Source organism: Psilocybe cubensis, chromosome 12, assembly GCF_017499595.1.
Source record: "Psilocybe cubensis strain MGC-MH-2018 chromosome 12, whole genome shotgun sequence".
NCBI lineage: Eukaryota > Fungi > Basidiomycota > Agaricomycetes > Agaricales > Agrocybaceae > Psilocybe > Psilocybe cubensis.
In genome coordinates, this window is record NC_063010.1 from 2,503,132 (window position 1) to 2,520,594 (window position 17,463).

General features: G+C 47.4%; 5 protein-coding genes across 5 annotated transcripts; 2 read left to right on the plus strand and 3 right to left on the minus strand.

Moving 5' to 3' along the window:
- Positions 1-510: 510 nt before the first annotated feature.
- On the plus strand, positions 511-1,173 carry JR316_0012738 (uncharacterized protein; the record flags this gene model as incomplete). The annotated part of the gene is made up of 1 exon (XM_047898357.1): positions 511-1,173. The coding sequence occupies one exon, from the start codon at positions 511-513 to the stop codon at positions 1,171-1,173; it is 663 nt and encodes a 220-aa protein (XP_047743246.1).
- A 7,205-nt stretch (positions 1,174-8,378) lies between these two features.
- Positions 8,379-9,767, minus strand: JR316_0012739 (uncharacterized protein; the record flags this gene model as incomplete). Its single annotated transcript, XM_047898358.1, has 2 exons — positions 8,379-8,893; positions 8,948-9,767. The coding sequence occupies 2 exons, from the start codon at positions 9,765-9,767 to the stop codon at positions 8,379-8,381; spliced, it is 1,335 nt and encodes a 444-aa protein (XP_047743247.1).
- An 819-nt stretch (positions 9,768-10,586) lies between these two features.
- JR316_0012740 (uncharacterized protein) lies at positions 10,587-11,732 on the minus strand (the record flags this gene model as incomplete). The annotated part of the gene is made up of 5 exons (XM_047898359.1): positions 10,587-10,930; positions 10,997-11,180; positions 11,321-11,394; positions 11,439-11,481; positions 11,535-11,732. 5 exons carry the CDS (start codon positions 11,730-11,732, stop codon positions 10,587-10,589), a joined length of 843 nt encoding a protein of 280 aa, XP_047743248.1.
- A 672-nt stretch (positions 11,733-12,404) lies between these two features.
- Positions 12,405-12,960, minus strand: JR316_0012741 (uncharacterized protein; the record flags this gene model as incomplete). The annotated part of the gene is made up of 2 exons (XM_047898360.1): positions 12,405-12,739; positions 12,810-12,960. The coding sequence occupies 2 exons, from the start codon at positions 12,958-12,960 to the stop codon at positions 12,405-12,407; spliced, it is 486 nt and encodes a 161-aa protein (XP_047743249.1).
- A 1,459-nt stretch (positions 12,961-14,419) lies between these two features.
- On the plus strand, positions 14,420-16,421 carry JR316_0012742 (chaperonin; the record flags this gene model as incomplete). The annotated part of the gene is made up of 4 exons (XM_047898361.1): positions 14,420-14,672; positions 14,731-14,791; positions 14,847-16,105; positions 16,159-16,421. The coding sequence occupies 4 exons, from the start codon at positions 14,420-14,422 to the stop codon at positions 16,419-16,421; spliced, it is 1,836 nt and encodes a 611-aa protein (XP_047743250.1).
- Between the last annotated feature and the right edge of the window lie 1,042 nt (positions 16,422-17,463).

Genomic DNA, 17,463 nt, shown 5'->3' on the forward strand with positions numbered 1-17,463 from the left:
TATGGTGTCGGGAGATTGCGAGCATAACAGCGGAATGCGACAAGGGTGTTGGGAAATGACCACTGGCTACGGGAAGGCAATACATAGCGGCGGCGCACATAGGGGTGACGTTGTGGACACACTGAAACATTCCAAGCAGAGTTGTTGGTCGGAGAAGAGGATTCGTAATAATTTACACACAGTGTTAGCACTTTGTTTGACCTATTCAACGCTCCTCAAGGGATGTGGGAGATACTTGGAAACAAGAATTAGCACATAGATCTACAGGGATTGTGGTCGTTCAAGAAAGCTCCCACTTCCCCGAGCCTGTGCATGTGCATTCGTCCATAGATGAGATTCCCATGCCTTGCCATGTCCTGCCATTAGTCCACATCGTGTGCTGCAAATATTTCCCACGTACAATCGTGAAGCCTCGATAGTGGATGATATTAGAATATTCTTTGGCTTCCCCTACAACGTCCATCTTTCAGACATAGAGAAAAACTAAACACTAAACACTGCCCAAGTAATATGGCCACAGCTACGCCGCCAGGGCTTCCCATAGAGGTTATCAACACTATCATGGAGATTGCAGTCGCTACACTTGATCCCCAATCTATTTCATCGATAACACTCCTCTCACACCATTTCCGTAACATAGCCAACAAACAGCGCTTCTCTAAACTCAAGTTTGACACTGTAACCATTTGGACCCTTTTCCAAAGACTGGCAATTCTCGTTGAGGAAGCGGCTGGATACCCAATGCGTGGTATACAAACATTTATCACCTCTATCTACATACACATTCCCGATGACTACGATCCAGACAAAATGCAACCCCACATTACAGTTTTCAACCATCTATTCAGAGATGATGTCATACTATTCTCACCTATTCGAAAGCTGTCGCTTTATATGACCGACGTTGCAGGGTCGTTTAATATGGACCCTGCACTGGATGCATCATTAAGGTCGTTGCTAAAGGAATCACACATCAACTTCCTGGAGCTGTATCATTCAGAGGAAATTCCTTGCGATCTTCTTCATGGATCAAGAATTGAACACCTCTCACTGTGGGATGCGGGTTTATTATCCAAACGTTATAGCGTCCCCATGGAATTGGATCCTGTTGACATCCACCGATCTACCACGATGACGTCAGACCACCTTTATTATTTTCCCCCACATTCCTAAACAACCACCTTTATATTCGTCCACGTAGAATAACCCTTTGTACTATGGGGAGGTATATAGTACCGACCCACATCGATGCAGAACCTCAGTCTCTATCATATAGAACTGAGGTATGCATGTTTTCACTTTCACACTTTATCCAATATCTAATGTACCGTATAGTCTATTTCTCTACTCTAGGTACATTGTCATGTAATTCAGTCTCTATCATATAGAACTGAGTCTATTTCTCTACTCTAGGGTCTAGATTTTCTACAGGTTATGGGCCTTTCTTGTCACAACTAAAGTGGCACGAATCTTGACCCTATTACGATCTAATCTTATCAGCGCGTCCTTATCAGCGCACCTTTTGATCCCTTTCATTGGAATACTCCCCGCATATTGCTGGCTGCGGACTTCTATTCCTCTTCATAAGGCCACTTTAACTATCTTATACACTTTCTACTACCATGGGCGACGGCACAATTCCCACTGTTGATCCTAACGACGCTACCAGGCCTTCTGTGTCTGAAAAACACATCACGGCCACATACAAAGGTGACCCGCTCGACAAAAACGTTGGGAACTGGAAAACGTGGAGCCGCACCATAAAGGACGACTTGACAATACACGGTTTCGGTGCTCACATCAATCCCAAGCTCTGCAAATCTCCCGATCCCTCTGTGTACCCCATCGCCCATCGTAACTGGACGTACAATGACCAAGTCGCCAAGAGCTATATTTGCCGCTACTGTGTCGACTTCGAACGCGAGAAAATCGATCACCTGGAGACCGCGCTTGAGTGCTGGGAGACCCTGGAGAAGTATCACCTCGACGAGGGCCCTATCAAACAAGTATCCTTGATCCAGAAAGCGCTCACCTCTCGAATTCCACGCGATAGCACTATGGTGGAGAAAGCGCGTGAGATCCGCGAGCAGATCAAACGCGCGTTCCAAATTCCTGGAGGTGTTACCGAGGATGTACTCACGGTTATTGCGATACTCCATGCTCTCGATGACGGCCATGACCACACACGTCTTCTCATACAGACCCAGATGCAGTCCGCCACAAAGGAACGCCCTTACAAATATGAAGATATTGTTCTGGTCCTCGAGCGCGAAGTACAATTGATACTCGGCGCAGAACAACGCAATACCCTGGCGGATAGCCCCCTCGCACTTGCTGCCCAGACGAAAGGAAAAGGGAAGTCCTCTATTATTTGCTCGAACTGTGCGCGTTCGGGGCATACTATCGAGTGGTGTATCAAGGGCCCGAATGGCGGGATGAAAGGCAAGACCATTGCTGAGGTTCGCGCTGCACGCGCCGAGAAAAATGGTCAGAACTCGTCCCGAACGAACACTTCATCGAAACCGCCTACATATTCGTTCAAGGACGCATCGGGGAAAGCTCTTTTTACCATCCAAGTCGATCCCTCTCCACCTGATGCAACGCCCAGTAAAAATGAATTTGCAGGACTTGCATCCATCACTCCTGAACAATTCGCTCAACTCGAGCAACGTGCGACGGATCGCCTGGCTGAGGAGGAGTCTATTGAGTACGAGGGGTGGATGGCGAAGGTCGAGGAGATCACGGAAATGGACACCCCAACGACAAGCCTCGACTGGAATGCTCACTCACGCGTCTTCGACACTGCGAAAATCGCCACTTCCCCACTTAATACACCAGATTCCACTCCTATTAAGAATATCGAGGAACTCCCCTTCTACCTCGACTCGGGTGCCAGTACCCACATATCACCAGAAGTCACTGACTTCAAAACCCTACGTCCCATTTCTTTGAGATCCGTCAAAGGCGTTGGCGGCTCCTCAATTAATGCCCACGGCGTAGGCGACATCTCGTTACGACTCCCTAATGATATATCCATTCAATTGAAGGATGTACTATACATCCCGCAGTCAGCCGCTCGTCTCATATCCGTGAGCAAGCTGGCCCGCCATTCAAAAACCCGCTCCACCTTCGACGATGAAGGATGTATAATCCAATCAAAGTCTACAGGCGCCACCATAGCCAACGGAACACTCCTTAATTCCAACCTATATTCCCTCAACCTCTACAAACCCGAAGCCGATCATATATTCGTTGCATCGCATGAACCTGATTTGGAAACGTGGCATCGCCGTCTTGGCCATCCCAATTACCAAACTCTGGTTGACATGGCACGAAAGGGTCTGGTAGAAGGTATGTCCCTACCCGACGCACTTCCTAAGAAATGCGACTCATGCATACTTGGAAAACAGACGAAAACACCTGTTCCAAAGAAGCGTGAGGAAGGGGAAGGACATAGAGCTACGGAAATATTGGAAAAGGTTCTGGCAGACTTAAGTGGTAAACACGATGTAACATCTAAGAGCGGTAATGAATATGTAATGGACATTATGGATGATTGTGCGAGTTTTACATGGGGTATTCCCCTACCCGATAAGGGGGCTGCAGATGATAACCTGATCGCATGGGAGATAGCCCGAGAACGCGAATTTGGGAAACGTGTCGGGACCTACTACATTGACAATGGCGAGCTGAAGACCAAGAAATTCCTAGCGTGGACACGATCGCGTGGAACTCGAGTTGTGTTCACCGCCCCATATACTTCTGCTCACAACGGACGTGTAGAACGACTTCATCGCACCATTATGAACAAAGCGCGCACGATGCGCATCTATGCGGGCTGTCCACCGTCACTCTGGGACGAATTCTATCTTACAGGGATACACCTACAGAACAGGACAATTACCCGATCCATTGACTCTGTTACGCCATATCAAATACTCTATAAACGGGCGCCAGACTACTCCTACATGCGGGAAATCGGATGTCGGGCCTTTGTCCTAATCCAACCAGTAAAGTCCAACCCAAAAATCTATGCTCGCTCAATCGAATGTATACTGATTGGATACGAGCCTAATGCGAAAGCATATCGGTGCTATCATCCCACAACCAAGAGGGTTATATCCTCTTACCACGTTCGTTTCCTCGAAAGTCACGAGGGCCACTCGCGATCCATCAATGATAACCCTTCATCAACCTCACCCACTACCCTCCCCGAAATTCTTGCCTCGTCAACACCGGATTCTAATAACCTGAATGAAGACATAGAGGAATTCCTCACAGGCACTCCACCGGACGACGATGTATTGACCCCGCCAAGACAACAATCTGACATCCCACCTGTCCCTGACGCACCAGCGCCTATCTATCGCAACCCTGACCCCAAACCAGCGGATCAGAGACGTACGTCATCCCGGATTGCTAATGCGAATAGCGACGATGCCGAAAAACGATCAAGACTGGAGAGAGCGCTAGAAGAGGTTCGAGATTCTGCAGAAAGGAGGAGGGAATACCTGGACGAGTTGAAGAGGAAGAGAGAGGAAAAGAAGAGAACGTTAGTGGATGTTGTTGAGGAGGAGAAGCGAAACAGCCCCCAGGTGATTGAGAGAGAGGCGGTGGCGGAAATTAAGGAGACATTGGCCCAGGCATCAAACGATATTGCTGCGGTCGGCATCACAGGCCATCTCGTTGAACGGGTTCTATCCGCAATCGCGGAAACAAGCACCATCGACCCACAAACCCTTGGAGATGAAGACGAACCCAAGAACTACGCTGAAGCAAAACACTCTCCAGACGCCGACAAATGGGAAGCCGCATTTCGCGACGAAGTCAAATCACTGAAAGAAATGAAAGTCTTTCGCTTGATTCCACGATCTCAAGTCCCGATAGGATCCAGAATCCGGAAGGGACGTCCAATATTCACTCGAAAGCGGAATGAACATGGGGTTACAGTCCGCTTCAAAGTGCGTATCGTATTCAAGGGATATGAACAGATCTACGGACAAGACTACACTAAAACAACATCACCAACTGCTAGAACCTCTACCTGGCGACTTCTCTTTCATATCGCTGCCGTCAAGGGGTGGGATGCACAACAAATTGATATCAAAACCGCTTTCCTTCACGGCGTGCTGCCTGAAGACGAGGTGCAGTACATGGAGCAACCGGAGGGATGTGTGGAGGAAGGCAAGGAGGATCATGTCTGGATAATTGAGCGGGGGCTGTATGGTATGAAGCAGGCAGGGCGGATATGGAACAAAACACTAAACGAGGCGATGAAATCTTGGGGTTTTACACAACTGAAAAGTGAGTCGTGTATATATTTTCGACACGATCAACACGGTACAGTCATCACTGGTGTACATGTCGATGACTTCCTCTCAATTGCGGACCCTCCCAGCGCAAACAATCACTTCAAAACACAGATGAGGACGAAGTGGACCATCTCAGATTTAGGTGAACCAAAACATTGCATTGGAATTGCAGTTTCTCGAAATCGAGCCGAACATACCATCTCTCTCTCCCAAACCGCCCTCATCGACCGTATCATCCAACAATTCGGACAAAGCGACTCATATCCCCTAAGCATACCATTTGATCCCGGCCTGAAACTTAGACGTCCTAACCCCAAAGACTTCACTGAGGAGGAGAAGACACAGATTATGAAACTACCTTATCGCTCACTAGTCGGCTGCCTACTTTATCTCGCAGTAGGAACGCGTCCCGACATTTCGTATGCGGTCCAACAGCTATCCCAATACTTAGATTCATATTCCTACGCTCACTGGAACGCCGCTATTCGTGTCGTACGCTACCTCAAAGGCACCAGAGACCTCAAACTCATACTGGGTGGAAAATACGATATCAAACTCATGGGCTTTACCGATTCCGACTGGGCTAACTGCTTGGACACGAGGAGGAGTGTCGGCGGCTACGCGTTCTCACTCGGATCAGGTCTCATTTCGTGGAGTTCGAAGAAACAGAAGACATTGGCTACATCATCCACAGAGGCCGAATATACAGCAGCGTTTGAGGCTTCGAAGGAAGCAGTCTGGCTTCGAACATTACTCACAGAAATCTCACTATCACCACAAGACGAAACCATCATCATGTGCGACAACAATGGCGCCATCAGCCTATCTGAGGACCCCTCAAATCATTCAAAGGCAAAACATATCGACATACACTACCACTATCTCCGCGAGAAGGTCGAAGAAAAAGCAGTCGCCCTGGCTTATGTGCACACGTCAAACAACATAGCCGACTTATTCACAAAAGGCCTCGACAGGACAAAGTTCACTCGTTTCAGAACCCTTATAGGTGTAGCATAAACTTTTCATTTCTATATCTTCTTCATTACACATTTATATTTCTTTCCTTCATAACATCGCGCTACCTCGTTGAGGAGGAGTGTTGACATCCACCGATCTACCACGATGACGTCAGACCACCTTTATTATTTTCCCCCACATTCCTAAACAACCACCTTTATATTCGTCCACGTAGAATAACCCTTTGTACTATGGGGAGGTATATAGTACCGACCCACATCGATGCAGAACCTCAGTCTCTATCATATAGAACTGAGGTATGCATGTTTTCACTTTCACACTTTATCCAATATCTAATGTACCGTATAGTCTATTTCTCTACTCTAGGTACATTGTCATGTAATTCAGTCTCTATCATATAGAACTGAGTCTATTTCTCTACTCTAGGGTCTAGATTTTCTACAGATCCCATCAATCTCAAGTCGCTCTCTATGTCCTTGTATCCCTCCACTTCTTTTCAAATAGGTGATCTGTTAGTTTTACTTGGTGCGCGCAGATCCAGTCCTTTTCACCACCTGACTTCGTTGTCTATATCAACCTCATTGATAACATTTACAATCGAATTGCTTCAATTGACAAAATGTCTGGAGACACTGACTCTGGACTTTGCAGAGGAAACGTACAGATGTAAGTCTTTGGTTCCATCGAAATTTCCAAGTTGAAATGTATTTGCTTTTTTCAGTGATAGCTCACAGGCTTGATTCCGGGCAGCATTTCCTAGATTCTCAGCTGTTTTACCATCTGAAGTGTATCGAGATCAAGTACTCATTACACGCTAGGCAGCATGACCCGGACGGATCCTTGAAAGCCGCCTTGGTCGGACAGTCTCTCCCCCCTCACCTCGAAATGCTTTGCATAACAATGAGGATACATGATACAGCACACAGCACCCCGGACGGAGACCACGTAGATAGACTTCCGTACATTGTGTAGCGCAGACTCAACAAGCTTCCACCACCATCCCTCTGTGCGCTGTCCGATCCGACGCCTCCATATGGTGACAACAGAGTGATTCGACACGACCTTGCCGTATCAGACCAGCCGCACTATCCGTGTACTGCCTTCAGCCTTCCGTCTTCAGTTTCAGTTTTCAGCATTCAGTTTTCAGTCTACAGTTTTCGGCATTCAGTTTCAGTAAACGGGTTAGAGGGTTACAGGTTACTGAGCTGCAGGAATATATGGTTCTGGAATGCTACAGTCTGTCCCTTCATCTTCGTATCCTTACCATCACAAGATCCTGGTCCTAGGACCCCTCAAAAATTTTTCACCCATGGGGCCCGCGTCTCTGACTGGTATATCGGGCCCTTTGGTTTCGCCCACCCTCACTTCCACACTTCCGCCACCTTTCCTACCTGAGACCGCCACCCCTCAGTTGCCATCTGCCAACAAAAAGCCAAAAAATAGGTGGGCCAGGGAGGCATGCCCTACCACTCACCCCACGTTCATTGGATCCTCCTTTCTTATTACGGGCGGTCAATTCTATCCACATTCACCCCTCCGAATCACTCCCAATCCGTTCAGCTCCATTCACCGCCGATTCCAACGTTGCCAAAGTCCATCACCAATTTCCGAGCACTTCTCATCTAGTTTGGTGTCAGCCACCCGCATTCCCTGTTCTCAGCCACCAAGCAGACCCACCTCGACTACAGTTTCATCTACCGCACAAATTCGAGTTCCCGAATCGCGTTCCGACAAACCTTTGTTGCACTCGCAAAGCTGCAAGCAGGTTCACCCTTTCCGTCTTCTGTCTTTTGGAAAATCGGCCACACAATTTCGAAGCTTCATACGCCGAATCAAGGCTCGCTTGAAGAAGATTTCTAGTTAGTATATTTTTATTTTTTATTTTGGGTTTGTGTTTTGTTGCAACGCGGACGTTGCTTTTGTGGGACGGGGGAACATGTACCAGGGGATTCGGTTGTTAGTCACGTGACCACGTAGATAGACTTCCGTACATTGTGTAGCGCAGACTCAACAAGCTTCCACCACCATCCCTCTGTGCGCTGTCCGATCCGACGCCTCCAACACTACCTACATAATCTACACTAAGAACTACGAGGAGCGAAGCACAAATAGCCAGGGTTCGTATAAGGCGGAAGATGTATGAATGGACAGTGAGAAATGCGTAAGAGACGATCGACACTGCCAGAATGCGGATTCAAATTTCTGTCGCCAATGGTCCTTCCAGATGCAGGAGAATGAGTCTTCCTTTTTGAAGGTACAACGTATAGAAAGATCTATTTGCACCGCAGGCTTTTTCGTGCGCCTGGACACGGCGGAAGACAGGTTATCATCCCAAGAGACTGCCTCTTTAAGTAGCACATTGTCGTCCAAAAGACCATAGTCTGGGGCTGTTAGGGTACTGCGTATTGTATCGTCAAGTGATCCTTTTATGTAAAGTTTTTCGAGCTGAGGAGGGAGTGAGTTTCCCACGACGCAAACTGCCAGCGGCCCAGATGGACTAGGAGACTGAGCATGCAATTTGTAATGGAGATCGAGAGACTTCAAATGGATGAACTGCCGGGAACTAAGTAAACTCCCCCCCGGATTCAGTCTGTCAGCCATGACTGGGAAAAAAATTGCATGTAAATTTGGATACTTATATAGCGCTATGAACTTACCTTTGTATGCTTCTTCACAGCAGTTCAACGACAGTGTCTCCAAACGTTTTGTTTGTTCAATCAATTCGATTGGGAATGCTTGACACACGGTTAATAGAGTCAACTTTGTCAGGTACTGCAAAGGACTGAATTTGGGCCCCCCAAGTAAAATCAGCAGATCGAGTACTTCAAACGAACCTATGGGTTGCGTTACAATGTTGAGCGACTTGAGATAGACGGGGACCAATCTATCCGAGACAATATCAGGCACGGACCATCCACCGACCCACGACAGGGAGAGGTGTTCGATCTTTGACTCCCATAGAAGGTCGAAAGGTAGGCCGGTTGTGGAGTGAAGCTCCAGGGCGTTAATGTGTGATTCCTTGATTAATGACCTGAGCGAAGGTTCCATTGCGGGATGTCGATCCTGCAATTTTGCAAAGTACGTTGTACGAATTTCCAGCTTTCGAACAGGCGTGTGCAATATAGCATCATCCCTGAATATTTGGTTCCAAATTGCAATATAGACCTGCATTTGTCGTGCACGGCAGTCTTCTTGAATGATAATGTCGACATGGGCAATGAAAGTGTGTATACCACGCATTGCGTAACCAGCTGCTTCCTCGATGAGAGTTGCCAGTATGTCGTAGTCGGTCGAACTCGTCTTGGTTTTACTATCACCCCCGATATAAAAGAAGCGTTTTTTGTTGGCTATGATACGGCAATGGTGTGAGAGGAGTGTTATCGATGAAACTGATTTGGGATCAAGTGTATCAACTGCAATCTCCATGATAGTGTCGATAACTTCCAAGGGAAGCACTGGTAGGGTATCTGTGGCCATAGCACTTGAGGAGCGTTTAATTCTTAGTTTTGTTTTATCTCTGAAAGATGAACGCTGTAGATGAAGACAAGGAATACTCCATTCTCATCCACCTTCACGCGTCATGATTGTATGTGAGAATTATTTTCAGCTCACGTGCTAAGGAGTGGCTGTGCTGTCGATGCGGCAGAGCCTGGCAAATCACAACTAAAGTACAATCGTACATAACTGCATTTGTGTCCATGCAGACCTATGTGAAGATACTGTAAGATGACCAAGAATGCACTTCCTGTAGTCAATATCAGTGATATCTTTGAGCAGCGAGTAAACAGAGTTACTCTCTTGACCTCAAGGGGAGGGTTAATTTCACAGAAAATCCGGTTATTTCCCCCTGCTCCTGACTACTCTGGACCTGATGTTGCCATGTTCCTACCCATTCAAAATATAGGTGCACCCAGGAGCGGAGCATATCGTGGTTTCTAGTTGAGATTACTATACAGAAAATCGACGCCAGCGTTTGTATTAATGAGTACACGCATCAATGGATTTGGATTGCCAATGTGTTAAGGTTCCAGAAAACGACACTTCATTTTCGTCTCTGGCATCTTTACGGTTTAAGGGTTCCCACCTGGGAATGCTAATGAACGCAGCTTTGGATGCGTATACAGCAAATATTAGCGCCTAATACGTGGCAAGGATATCTTTTAACACCCGATGCACCCGATGTAGTCCGTCGCATGAAAATAACTATTGTTTACTACTGGTTTCCTACATCTGTACCATAATACAATGTAAAAGCAACCTATCGCTTCAAAATACCGAGGAGACTGTACATCTCCCTCAAGCATCCGTCACCGGCTGATCCACTTGATTCTCGTTCGCAAGCGATACTTCATAGTACCCATTATCCTCTATCCAATCACTGAAAACCCGAGTATAGAGATTTCCAGTTGTCTCCGTGACACAAAACCGTTTGTTTGCCTCTATGAGAGTAGGCCAATCATCTTCATTACACCATGGCGTTGCCAGGATATTTTCGAGGAGGGTTTTGTAGAACACATAAAATTTGGGTTCCAAGTTGTTCAGAAGTGCAGTGATCTCTTTTTTAAATGTCTTCGCTGCATTTTGCAGGTATGCTAGCACTTGCTTTCCGATTTCGGTCTTGTCTCCGGGTATAACGCCGTCTGAAAGTGTTTTGTGTAAAATGAGTTGCCTTTCCAAAGTGCATAAGGGACGTTTGCGTTGCGTACCTTTCTCTTTCCCAGCACGGAAGAATAGAGTTTTGACCGCATGCACATCCTTTTTGAGGTCCATCAGGTTTGACCTGGCATTCACCAGCAGCATCCCGTAGGTGGCATGTTCTATCCCAGGATTGAATGTTGGGAATGTCACTATTGTTTCTGCAATGGTGTACAGCCAAACCACGGTGAAATACTGATATTTGGGTAAACGTTAGCCATTTTGGTACTATGACGTCTGCACTTGCCTGTAATTCGAATACATGGTCTTGCTGACAGAAATTAGTGAATTAGTGCTGTATTCATGTTGGAAATTGGGTATAGGATGGAGTATACCTCAACACCGGGTGGCTTGGGGTTGTTTTTGTCCTCTCTCTCTTTGATCACTTTCGCTGCGTCGTCCCTCGCGACTAAAGAAACAATGTATCTCAGTTCTCGTATGAAATCAAAGTACCTAGCCAAACAGCATTACCAGCTTTAAAAAAACTCGAGACGCTCTAAACTTCCCAATGAGCTATGTAAATTATGCAGAGGGAAGGAGCCTACTCACATTCCAGTCAACTTGAGGCAAATGTGCTTTAACTTTGGCCTTATTCGCATCCTTTAGCTTCTCTTCGAGTTTTGAGGGGAAGCGGATGGCAGAAACGACAGGATTCTCTGATTCCATGATCGCTACTTTGAAAGAAATTTCTTTTTCCTTGATCCGCGATGAGGCGAGGTATACTTGGTATATATACCACTCATGCATACCTATCAAAAGGGTTAAATTCGTAGGAATACGAGCGATGGGTTTATCGCTTGATCTCGAAGAAATGATAGGTACATTCCGCGTGTTAAACGTCGGTGCTTGCAAGCTCCGGAACCACAGGAGTAGAGTGAAAGGTGACCTAAGCAAGGCGTTGTACCTGTATCACTCATAGAAATTTGTATGCGACGTCTACAGGAGTACTTGAGAACATATCCGGAGTTCCATCCCTCCGAAGTTTGGGTGACGAAATGGATCGGTCAGAATGTGTTCAAGTCTGTTCCTCAACCCCGGCGTAGTAATTGTTGCTAGATCGCATCCTGTATTACACTCATAAACGATATATCCCCTCCTGTTTGTCGAAAGGATGGGAAGTCGTAATTTTACCCTGCTTATCTGGGATCTGGAGCTGTTTCGGTAGCCATTTTTAGACGCTAGATGTCACACTATTCTCTGAAAAGCATAGCATCGCAGTATCGGGAGCTACTGTATGCACAAAAATGTGGGACCATTTTTACTGGTATAACAACTTTTAAACGAAAGTCAAATTCAGGTGTGTAAATGAAGTTTTCAAACATAAAACTGCTACACTGGTACTACAGTAAAACATTTCGGCAATAACTAACAATCACTCCTGACGCACACCATCCCTAACAAGCACCCACAATCAGCGCATCAATCCTCCGGGTCCTTCTTCCCATTCAACCTCCCAGCGCGGAAAAACAAGTTATCATCAACCCACGCATTCGGTACATAATGATCCAGCGTAAGATTAACCGAAAACGGACTCGTCTTCTCCTTCACAAAAAAAGGATCCCACGCGCCTGTGCACCACGGCGTCAGAAGAATGTTCTGCAGAAGCGCCAGCTTGAACTCGCGGTGCGGGTCAGTGGGGTCATTGACGACTGCAACAATGTACTTGTTTGTCCTTTCAAAGAGACTTTGTGCGTGGGTTTGGAGGTATGTCTTTAGTAGTGCTTTTTGCAGCTCGTATATCGGATCGTTTGGATCTAGAAAGAATGAGATCGTTAATCCATACTCCAGAAAGGGTGAAGCAGGCGCAAAGCTCGCCTTTGGGACTGGATCCAGCGCGGAAAAAGCCGGATTTGAATTTATGGTCCGCAAGCGTCATGTACTCTAGATTCTCAGCAGAGTTCGCAATCTCCGCTGCGAATGTGATGTGATCGATCCCTGGCCAGAAGGTACCGTCCTGCGCCGCCAGCTGCCCCATTGTATAAAGAAGCGCCACGGCAAAGTACTAACACGCACGGACTGGCAGTCAGTATAGTGTTTAAGGTAGATTAGGAGGGGGATGAACGTGCCTGCAGTTCGAATACGTGGTCTTTCTGATGGTGGGTTTTCTGGGTTAGGAGATGGGTTAATGGTGTGGATTGAAGGAGGAGCTCACTTGTTCCTGTTTAGAACGGCTTTCATAATCCTCATTTGTGTTTTTCATAGTCCTCGCCGCGTTGTCTCTGGCCACTTACGAATCAATGATCATTAGATATTTGAGCTTTTACCTGAGATACACCGATAAATCCATTACCTGCTTTGAAATAACGACCGATGTGCTGCAAAAGAACACTTATCGATGAGTTGTGGATAAGATCAAGCGAAGAGAAAGACGTACACCCCATTCGATGTGTGGAAGCCCGTTAGCCTGCCTTATTTTGTCTACAGTCTTTAGATGCTCTTTGAGAGTTTTAGCGTCGCATATGGCGCTTATGAGACTCATGATTCTCGGCGACAAAAAAGGACTGTATCTGTTGTCATTGTCTTTATAGTTTCAAAACCTCGTTATGTAAACTACGACGTTTGTGAGTTTTGAGTTGCAACTCCTGATGTTGGTTTGAGCGGTCGGGACTTTGGTTCGCCGAATCAGATTGAGCCTTATCGTGTCTAAGAGCAAATTGGTGGGGAGACATCGTGCATGTAACTGTAACGGCAGAGCGCCCTGAATCTTTGGGGAACCGTTCCTGAAAGGTAATCATCGGGCACTGATGGACCATCGATCATTCAGTTAAGTGTTTCGTCCTCTCTGGCGTCTGTCAGTGCTTTTCGCAGTTTTATAATCCTGACCATTGTGATGACCCGAAATGATTTCCCCTTGAACTGGGACCTGGCGCAAATCTGACAACCTTCCGACGTTAACATCGCACTCGCACTCGCACATCTTGAATTCACATTCGTCGCTTTGTTCGCACTCGCAAACGGTAGATATATAGATGGATAGACACTGTATTTTAACTTATAAGTGCTTGCGCATAATTCAAACATAAAATAATCGAAAGATTTTATCTTATCTCTTTCAAGTTTGTGTTTGAATTGACAAACTCTCTGACCAGACGAACTGAGCATGGTAAAAGGAAAGCGACAAGGAAGCTTGCTTGTGTATATAGAGCTACACTCTTTGCGCTACCAGTGGTACTGCGATTGTATTTTCATACCCAGGATACAAAAGATGGCGTTAATCGATCATCGGCATGAAGCGCGATGCGCGTGGTCCGTGCGGTGCATGATGCGGTCACATGACTAAGCGGTGAACATTCCAGAGGGTTCTGTCCCCATCGGGACGCCCGTTTCAGCCCGAGCGCATTACGTATACATACGTGTCACGCTTTCGAAAAAAAGTTGTTTCTTCACCTTTCTTCCTCCCATCTACCCCTTGCCCCCCCAAAAAGCACACAACGATGCACAGACTCTCAGCACCGACTTCTCGTTCTCTGCGCCGCGCCGCGTCGAAGGCTTCTTCGTCCAAGTTGACTAGCGCTGGTGCTACACAAACACGAAACGCGCACAAGGACATCAAGTTCTCCAATGACGGGCGTGCTGCTATTTTGAAGGGAGTGGATGTGCTTGCGAACGCGGTGCAGGTGACGCTTGGACCAAAGGGTCGCAATGTAATCATTGAGCAGGCGTACGGTGGACCAAAAATCACCAAGGGTGCGTTGTTTCGTGGTTCTGGGAGAGTGTTTGCTGACGAGGGTTTGGTTTTCGACAGACGGTGTAACGGTCGCAAAGTCTATAACTCTCAAAGACAAGTTTGAGAACCTGGGCGCTCGGTACGTCTTCCCATTTTCAATGTTTTCGTGCAGAGCGCTAAGTCGATTTGTGCAGCCTGATTCAAGACGTTGCCTCGAAAACAAACGAGATTGCCGGCGACGGCACAACAACCGCCACTGTTCTTGCGCGAGCCATCTACTCAGAAGGTGTCAAGAACGTTGCAGCTGGATGCAACCCCATGGACCTGCGCCGTGGGTCCCAGGCTGCCGTCGACCGCGTCGTCTCTTTCCTCTCCGCACACGCCAAAACAATCACGACAACCGCCGAAATCGCACAGGTCGCCACTATTTCCGCAAACGGCGACGCCCACGTTGGAGGATTGATTGCTCAGGCGATGGAGAAGGTCGGAAAGGAGGGTGTGATCACTGTGAAGGAGGGAAAGACGATTGAGGACGAGATTGAGATCACCGAGGGTATGCGCTTCGACCGTGGTTACATTTCACCCTACTTCATCACCAACACCAAGTCCCAACGCGTCGAGTTCGAGAAGCCCTTCATCCTGCTTTCAGAGAAGAAGATTTCGGCTCTTCAGGATATCCTCCCTGCCCTCGAGGCCGCGGCGCAGGCCAGACGCCCACTGATCATCATTGCGGAGGACGTCGACGGCGAGGCTCTCGCTGCCTGCATCCTCAACAAGCTCCGTGGTCAGCTGCAGGTGTGCGCTGTCAAGGCTCCTGGGTTCGGAGACAACCGCAAGAGCATCCTCGGCGACCTTGCCATTCTCACTGGCGGAACTGTGTTCACGGACGAGCTCGATGTCAAGCTCGAGCGTGCGTCAGCGGAGATGCTCGGTTCAACTGGAAGCGTCACTGTCACCAAGGACGACACGATCATTCTCAACGGTGAAGGCGCGAAGGATCAGATCGCTGCGCGGTGCGAGCAGATCCGTGCCTTGATTGCGGACCCCACAACGGGCGACTTTGACCGCAGCAAGCTTCAAGAACGTCTTGCAAAGCTGAGCGGGGGTGTAGCTGTCATCAAGGTGGGCGGAGCATCCGAGGTCGAGGTTGGCGAGAAGAAGGACAGGTACGACGACGCGCTCAACGCGACGCGCGCCGCTGTCGAGGAGGGTATCCTCCCCGGAGGCGGTGTTGCGCTCCTCAAGGCGTCGTTGCAGCTCGCGACGGCGAGTGCGCAGGCTGCGAGCACGAGCAGCCCTGTGAGTGGTGACGCGCAGCCTATTCGTACGGCCAACTTTGATCAGGAACTGGGTGTGGGTATTATCAGGCGTGCGCTTACGCAGCCTACGCGTGCCATCCTGAACAACGCGGGTGAGGAGAGTGCTGTTATCGTCGGTGCGCTGTTGAACCAGGGTGAGTGGTCTTGTTCACAATGTACATCTTGCACCATCTAACATTCCTTACAGGACCAACTGGCTACGGCAGCGCAGACAAGTTCTCCTGGGGCTACAACGCCGCCAAGGGCGAGTACGTCGACATGGTGCGCGAGGGTATCGTGGACCCATTGAAAGTCGTGCGCACGGCGTTGGTCGATGCAAGTGGCGTAGCGAGCTTGCTGTTCACGAGCGAGGCGTGCGTCGTTGACTCTCCCGAGGAGGAGAAGGCGGGTGCTGGTGGTATGGGTGGTATGGGCGGCATGGGCGGTATGGGTGGCATGGGTGGATTTTAGAGGGTGAGATGGGTTATGGTTTTTGTTTTATTAATCACTTCCTCCTCCGACCCTTGTTATCCTTCGTCCCTCGCCGCATCTATCCCGCTTCTCTCGTTGCTTTTTTCTGCATATGTTTTCAGCATTCAGCATTTTTGCATTTTTCCTGTTTCGCATCGATCCATTATCCACTACTCCCCGCTCAGTCATATCTTCTTTTTTTATAAAGTATTTGTTACCATCGAAAAGTTGTTTACTCACTACTCGTGCTATTTTCCTTGCTAATGATTTTGTTTTTCTTTGGTGTGTGTGTTGTGGAACTTTGTGAGTTGAGTGTGGTGTTGCAGCCTTGATTAGACAAGTAATAACGTAGTTCAATATGATATGATATGTTGTATGGTTTTATTCCATGCTTACTATTACTAGCACCCGCAAGCGAAAGTGCGTTGACAAAACGCGCAAATGCAAGTGCATGGGTGGTCAGTCTCATAGTGATTCTGTCTATGTGTATGCACTGGCTAGATATGACATGTAAGATAATTAAACAATGTAGTACCTAGTAAATTGATTCGCTGTTTCTTTTCTACTATTCTGCCATTAGTGACTGACTGGCTTGGCCAGTGTCATGGAACCCTTTAATGAAAAGTGAGAAAAATGTCTGGAGGGAACACTCGTGAATGGGACATAAACGTGTATAATTTAAATTAAATGATGTCAATGCCATTCAATGGGTTGTTTTTCGAAGATACAAATAGTATAAAATGACCTTCTTTACACTCTACCAGTACTAGTATCTATTGGTTGCTGTTTTCATATCGTTTAAATATCTACCCGTCTTGTTTTGAAGCCACTGGGATTCTATGACAAAATTTTCTTCGAATTATTTGGAATACACACTAGCATAAAGGTCTTCAACTCACCAGTGCCTTTCATTATCGTCGATACAAACAACAATTTAGTGGAAGGACATTGTTAAACACGTGAAGAAAAATCTACAAAAAAGAAGCTACTGATCTGGTGAGGGACACTGTCAGTGAAGCTAAAATTCCGTTCTTGTCCAAAC